Genomic DNA, 6,921 nt, shown 5'->3' with positions numbered 1-6,921 from the left:
ATGCTACGTGATAAAACATAGTATGCATGTGATTTTCACGTAGATGTTATGTTTGTCACATAAATCATGCAAAATGACAGAAAATGAATAAGTACAGGAAATTTCACGTAACAATAACGTGAAAAATATTTTTAATGTTGAATTCCCAATATTGACGGAGTATGAGGAGTGACTTCTTACTCTTCTCAATAGGTCAGAGTGATATCAATGTGACAAATCAACAATAAATACAGCCGAAATTCGTTGGTTGGAACACGACTGCCACCCAACTAGCGAATCGTGTTCGTTAGTTGGATGAACTGACAACTGGGCAAATTTTTCAAAGGGGAGCACCGATTGTTTATCTTCCTGCTTTGAAAAGTTTTTCTAATTTCATTGCGGTAAAACTATGTCAAAGAAAATGAACTTTGCTCATCTGTCTTGCTGCTGTAGTAAATATTTTATGTATTTGGTCATTACTTTTTCATACAAAAAATCCAACAAGAAGCCAAATGATAAAGCGCAAGCACATCACTCTACTTCTTGCTTAAAAAATGGACGATCGCTACGCTGGATATTTCCGGTGAAGGCGTTGAAGAAATAATAGAACAAACAACCGAACAATAAACCTCTAAATTACACACAAAATGTTGTAAATGTATAACATGTACTTTTTAAATTACACGATTGATTATGTCAGAAGAGTCCAATAGCGCTGAGAAACAAACTTATCAATGCTGAATGGATTAAGCGTAGTAATTAAACATGTTTAAAAAAATTTTTAAATACAGTTATTTTAGTAATTTTTTTTTCATTTTTCGGACTCCTGAAATGCATTTGAATGAGGTTGAACTCTGACATTAGAGTGCTTTTTAGTTGGATGACAGCCCAACTAACGAACACTCAACTAACGAACCCCCAACTAACGAACATCCAACGAGCGACTCATCACTGTATCATATGCAACGATGAATACTTTGCAATATCGAATATTGGAAACATATCAATAGTGTCTTGCCCCAAGCAATTATTGATTATCACAAAAGTCTAAATAGTAATGCGAGGGGCAATACTTGGTTTCCAAATTATACCACGGTTACATATTTTGTCAGTATCGCCCATTTCTGATTGATATGTTTTGCGCCATCCCTATTGGCTCATTGTATCGATTCAACTAACAAGCCAAGTTTCAAACGTCCTTTCGCTGCTCCGCAGGGCTGTTAGTTGAACGTGTCAAATTATTTTTCTTGATGTGTTCGCTTTCAGTCATTTCTTCGGCCGTCCGGATTAGTTTGCATATCGCGTGAAACTCGAAAAAGAAGCAGAAAATAAGTTTATTTCTCTTGTAATTGTGACTGCTCTATTTAATTGTCCGTAAATCGGTAGTGCCTGGAGTGCAAGTTTTATTCTGCATAATTGTAGAATACTGTTCCGTGGCAGAGCTAAGTAACTACAGTGAAAATGGGTGGACAAAAATTCCAGTACGATGAAAGCGGAGCAACGTTTTTCTACTTCATACTATCGTTCCTGGCGCTAGTGTTAATTCCAGCTACATTCTACTTTTGGCCCCGCAAAAAGAAAGACGGTTTGTAACATTATAGATTATACCTGCGACCCAAGGCTATCCCATAGGGACAGAATTAAAAATAGCTCTATTTTGGGTATGGTTGCAAAGAGAAATTAACAGTTATGTTTTCACTTCTTTCTTGCTTCGGCTCGTGACTGACGTTTGTCATCCAACCGCGAACTTCAGCTGTCGTGGGCTTTAGTAAGTGGCTTAAGCGTGATTTGGTCGTTTCGAAGAGCCCTGTATTGTTTCATGCTTGTTTTCTTACAGCAACCATTTACTTTGCAACGCCAAAGCAATTAGATTTGCATTAGTTTAGGATTGTTGATAAAACGTTGATGTATTTTAAAAGTATATCAACTAAGTAAACATACCAAACGTGGCTTTTAGATTGAATAAATTGCCGCACTATCAGTACAATTCGTTAGCACATTCCCCTTTTGTGTCAATGTAGCCTTTCTTCGTTCGTATCCAAGTTTTGCTCAGAATAATATTCCTTAAAGGTACCTAAAAGCTTGTGAGTAATGGAAAATAAAAAACAGTTATCTTTTAAATGACGTTTTCAATATGTTTATTATTGCTACATATTCAATATTTTCACAGATTCCGAGCGGCACAAAGCAGAGTGTCAATGTAAACCATGTCTGCAGAAACGTATCCTGATATCACATTCCGACCCGTACAAGGGCGTAAAAGCATTCTTTACCAAGGTCGCTATAATTGGTGGCTGGGCGTTGCTGGCATTTTTGACGTACAAGGTTTCTCAGTTCGATTATGAAATGTCGAACTTCGATCCATACGAAATCTTGGGTGTACCGTTGGGTTCTTCCCAGAAGGATATCAAGAAAGCGTACCGCACTCTGTCCGTCATATTGCATCCGGACAAAGAAACCGGAGACGAGAAGGCATTTATGAAGCTCACCAAAGCGTATCAGGCACTGACGGATGACGAGGCGCGAAAAAATTGGGAGAAATACGGGAATCCAGACGGTCCAGGAGCAACGTCGTTCGGTATTGCGCTTCCGTCCTGGATCGTCGAGAAGGAAAACTCTGTTTGGGTACTTGGCCTGTATGCATTAGTATTTATGGTGGCCCTACCGACTGTGGTGGGCACATGGTGGTACCGATCAATTCGTTACAGTGGCGATAAAGTACTGCTTGACACAACACAAATGTACTTTTACTTCTTCCATAAAACTCCGCACATGGCACTGAAACGTGTGGTTATGATTTTGGCCGCCAGTTTAGAGTTTGATAAGAGACACAATGCACAGGTGGTAGAACGACAGTCTGACAACGAGGAAGTTCCAATGGTAAGTGTAGTATAAATAAAAAAATAATATTTCACCAATTATTTTTACTTCAAGCTTATCAAACAATTGCCGAATCTGAACGAGAAATGCAAAGAACTACCTCTTTGCCGCATGTATTCTATTAAAGCCCGTGCAATCCTGCACGCACATTTAAGTCGCATGACGCTCAATCCGCAAACCTTAGATAAGGATCGCCAGTTTATTGTGAAAAAATGTCCACATCTTATCCAGGAAATGGTCAGCTGTGTAAATCAGTTGATCATGCTAGCTTACGCCCGGCGAAGTAAGTATCGAGATAAAGTTTGCAGATAGCCCAAATCAACTACTTTGATACTATCATTTCAGTTTCTAAGTTACCGACCATCGAAACTATTGAAAACTGCATGAAACTATCGCCAATGATCATCCAAGGCTTATGGGAGTTTAAAAATCCTCTTTTACAACTCCCGCACGTTACTGACGATCATTTGCGTTACTTCGTGTCAAAGAAGCGCCCGGTTCGAAATCTGCAACAATTTGCACAGCTTCCGCCGGACGAAAGTCGCGCGGTTTTGCGGAGTCTCAGCGACTTTGAGTTTGAGAATGTTATGAAAGTTTTGGGAAAAATGCCACTGATCGATTTTAGTGTTAAGTGTGAGGTGGTGGATGATGAAAATTCGAATGTTGTCACTGCGGGAGCAATTGTCACCGTGACAGTCGAACTGGTTAGGCGTAGCATGAGTGAGCTATTCGGAGACACCAACGCAAAGGAGAAGCAAGGCATTACGTGAGTTTTCTAAGGTATTACTTGTGAGGGGTTGACTAAAGCACGTTCATCTTTTCCAGTGAGGGTACTGAAGAAGGAGCCGAAGGAGCAGAAGATGGGGAACCAGTCAAGGATGAAAAGGAAAATGCCAAAGCTAAAAAACCCGCCTGGCAGCCGAAACCAAGCAAGGGTGGTCACAAAAGTAAAAGTAAAGGCGGCGCCAATAAAAGCAAACAGCATCGGCAAGCCGTGGCTGCAGCAGCAGCTGCCGCTGCGGCTCAAAATCAGTCCAACAAAACTGATAAGGTACAGATATCCTTTGATTTTTGTTTTTTTTTTTGTGTGAGAATTTCTAAATTATCAAATAATTTTTATATATTATGCCATTGTCTTCAAGTATATGTATTGTATTTATTACTTTTCCAGACTAAAACAAACGATAAAGTCCGTAAAGACGACACAGATGGTGACAGTGGAGCCGAAAGCGATAATGATGGCAGCTCGGATGAGGACAAGAAATCGTCTATGGAAGACGATGATGTAGAATGGGAAAAGTAACACAAATAACATTTTGGTTACAAACAATACAATTTGACACGTCTTTTTTATTTCAATTTCTTATAGGTTCCAGCAAAAAATCAACAAGCGTGAAAAACTGGAAGGCAAATCTAAAGTTTCCCACCCTGTTCACTGTCCATTGTTCCCGGAGGTGAAAGCAATTTGTAATCGAAAAGTTAAGCAACAGTTATTTTATCTCATAACTCAATTTTAGGAAAAATTCGAATACTGGTGGACATACATTTGCGACCGAAAGTCGCGAACTCTGCTAACCGCCCCATACCAGGTGACCAGTTTGGTGCACAGTGAAGAGGTTCACCTCAAGTTCACCGCACCAAAGTGGCCTGGTATATATAACTTCACCGTGTGTCTACGGTCCGATTCCTACCTAGGAATGGATCAGCAGGTGGATTTGAAGTTAGATGTGAAGGAAGCGGCCGCGATACCCACCGAGCATCCACAGTGGGACGTCAGCGAGTCCGAATCAGATAACAACGAACAGCAGGCTAATGAGAGTGAATTCACCACTGACTCATCCGATGCGGAAAATGAAGACTAAATGAGTTACGTGTTGCCGCACGCAAAATATTGACGTGCGAATATATTTTTGTCTGAAAGTGTTCAGTTTTCAGAATTAAACTCGGCAGCGAGTGGAGTGAAAGATTTCCGACTGATATGCGCAAGCAAGATAAATGTTTTCTATCATCTTCTTCAATTACAAAACTAAAACCATAAAAACGCGCGGTATAAATGGGAGACTATATTGTAAAACAAAAGAACTTTTTAGGAAAAAATAGATAAAAAATACTAAGTTAAAGTAGTTATTTAGTGTACAATTCACAAGTTTACACTTACACACAATCACAGAAGGAATCTTTAAACATAGAAAAGCGACAAATGCTATCAAAACGGTATCTCAAAAGTGTATGGAGAAAGAAATCCTGGCAGACACAAACAACCACTTTGTTATCTATTTTTTACTATTGAAGCAGCACAGCCTGAGCAACTTTGCTATATCCAGAGTTTGTTTGTTCCGGAACAACGATTCTGACCATAATACTCTTTGATTTTGCAATAACGGGTTATTATAATTAATAAAATTCATCTTCAATTTAAAGAAAATTTCAACAGTCCCCCATCTCCCACAAATAATCTACGGTATAGCATCATAATAAGGTAGGTGGTAATGGTGGGTGGGTCCCCCGCCTCCAACGGTGACAAAAACCTTACGCAGAATGACGTGTTTTGAATAGGAGGTGATAAATATTATGGGAGGGAGGAGTAGGAGGGGCTTGTTTTTTTATAAAACTCCGCCCAGTAGGTGGAATCGGACCACTTCGACGCTAATCGACTACAGGTTTGAAGCCTGCACCCCGGACCACCGAGGTTCAACTGGGCAGGATTTACGGCAGTGAAAGTTGTATATATAGAAAGACATCACCAAAACAGTTCTAGCGATGGATAATCATCACTCAGAAAAAAAAATAAAATAAGCAAGATGAAAAGTTTCTCTTGCATAAAATAGAAGTTTGAGGTAAATTTTAAATTTTTAGATGTAATTTTTGTTCATTACATTATGGGACCATCCATTAATGATGTCACGCGTTTAGGGGGGGGGGGGGAGGGGGTTTCAATTATTCTGACATTTTGTGACATATGGGGGAGGTTAGCTTGAGTGTAACATCACATTTTAACTCAAAAAAAAAATAAATAAATAAGTCACATACCTAACCACAGAGTTCAACTCAGAACTATTTATGATTTTTGCATCATTTATTTATAGTTCTACGATCCCTTTTTTTTGCTTTAGATTAAATGAATGACAATTTTTTTCTCGTCAAAAAGCATAATGTTCGTTAATTCTGTTTTACCGTGCATGTTCGTTTATGAATGACAGCGCAATTTCATTAAGATTTAGTATCTCTCAATCCAATCAATACAAAAATTGTGACAAAACGTAAATAAAAATGCTTGGCTATTGTAACATGTGGAGAAGATTTGGATTGCGAATTGATTGAAGAAGAGGACTTAAATATTGATGGGCTTTCAAAAATCAGCAATGATGCTACAGTTACTGTCTCGGCTTTCTATGTCGTCGATATGCGACTCCATCAACAGCATCATTGGACTAAGAACTAAACGCCTTTTCTAGTTATCTTCTATAATAGTCTTCTCTCTTAGTTTTTTTTTTAGTAAAATCGTTCTTATCAAGAAAAAATGCATTCCTAACAAATTTCGCGATTTTCAATCAATTTTTACCAAAAAAGGGGGAGGGGGTGGTATAAAAACGTGACGTAATTAAGGAAGGGGGTCAAGAAAGTTGTGACAGCTTGTGACAAGGAGAGGGGAGGAGTTAATTTTTTCCAAATTTTGCGTGACAGTAATGGATCGTCCCTATGTAACTCTATTGATTTATTTTATGTTATTTTTAACTTCAACAGCATACCGACACCGTTGCCTAACCAAAGGCGTTTAGTTGATATTCAGTATGACACGGGAAATCAAAAATAGCGGTGCTCATTTTACATCTATCAAATTTTGTACTCATCATTATTTGACAATTGTTTAATTATTTTAATTTCGAGATAATATTATTTTTAGATAAGTCTAATGGAACTTGAGTTATACTTTTTTTGTTGTTTGATACAATAAAATTTGATAAAATTGGATTTCGAGATTCTCGATATTGTCTTTTGCTTTATAAAAACGTTGAATGTTGACGTTAAAAAGTGTTGTTATAAAAATAGAAGGTACACTAA

At 38.3% G+C, this 6,921-nt stretch overlaps 1 protein-coding gene and 1 non-coding gene across 2 annotated transcripts; one reads left to right on the top strand and one right to left on the bottom strand.

The window, feature by feature from the left end:
- The first annotated feature begins 1,202 nt into the window (after nucleotides 1–1,202).
- Nucleotides 1,203–5,071, top strand: LOC129724709 (translocation protein SEC63 homolog). The gene is made up of 8 exons (XM_055679835.1): nucleotides 1,203–1,564; nucleotides 2,150–2,859; nucleotides 2,914–3,142; nucleotides 3,205–3,625; nucleotides 3,685–3,910; nucleotides 4,031–4,158; nucleotides 4,229–4,313; nucleotides 4,377–5,071. The coding sequence occupies exons 1-8, from the start codon at nucleotides 1,441–1,443 to the stop codon at nucleotides 4,719–4,721; spliced, it is 2,268 nt and encodes a 755-aa protein (XP_055535810.1). The 5' UTR covers nucleotides 1,203–1,440; the 3' UTR covers nucleotides 4,722–5,071.
- Nucleotides 5,072–5,473: 402 nt separating this feature from the next.
- On the bottom strand, nucleotides 5,474–5,560 carry Trnastop-uca (transfer RNA opal suppressor (anticodon UCA)). Its single transcript has one exon. It is a non-coding gene; the product is annotated as a tRNA-Sec (tRNA).
- Nucleotides 5,561–6,921: the final 1,361 nt, after the last annotated feature.

Source organism: Wyeomyia smithii, chromosome 2 (genome assembly GCF_029784165.1).
Source record: "Wyeomyia smithii strain HCP4-BCI-WySm-NY-G18 chromosome 2, ASM2978416v1, whole genome shotgun sequence".
NCBI lineage: Eukaryota > Metazoa > Arthropoda > Insecta > Diptera > Culicidae > Wyeomyia > Wyeomyia smithii.
Note: the sequence above shows the minus strand (reverse complement) of the source record. Positions and strands in the feature narration are given on the sequence as shown.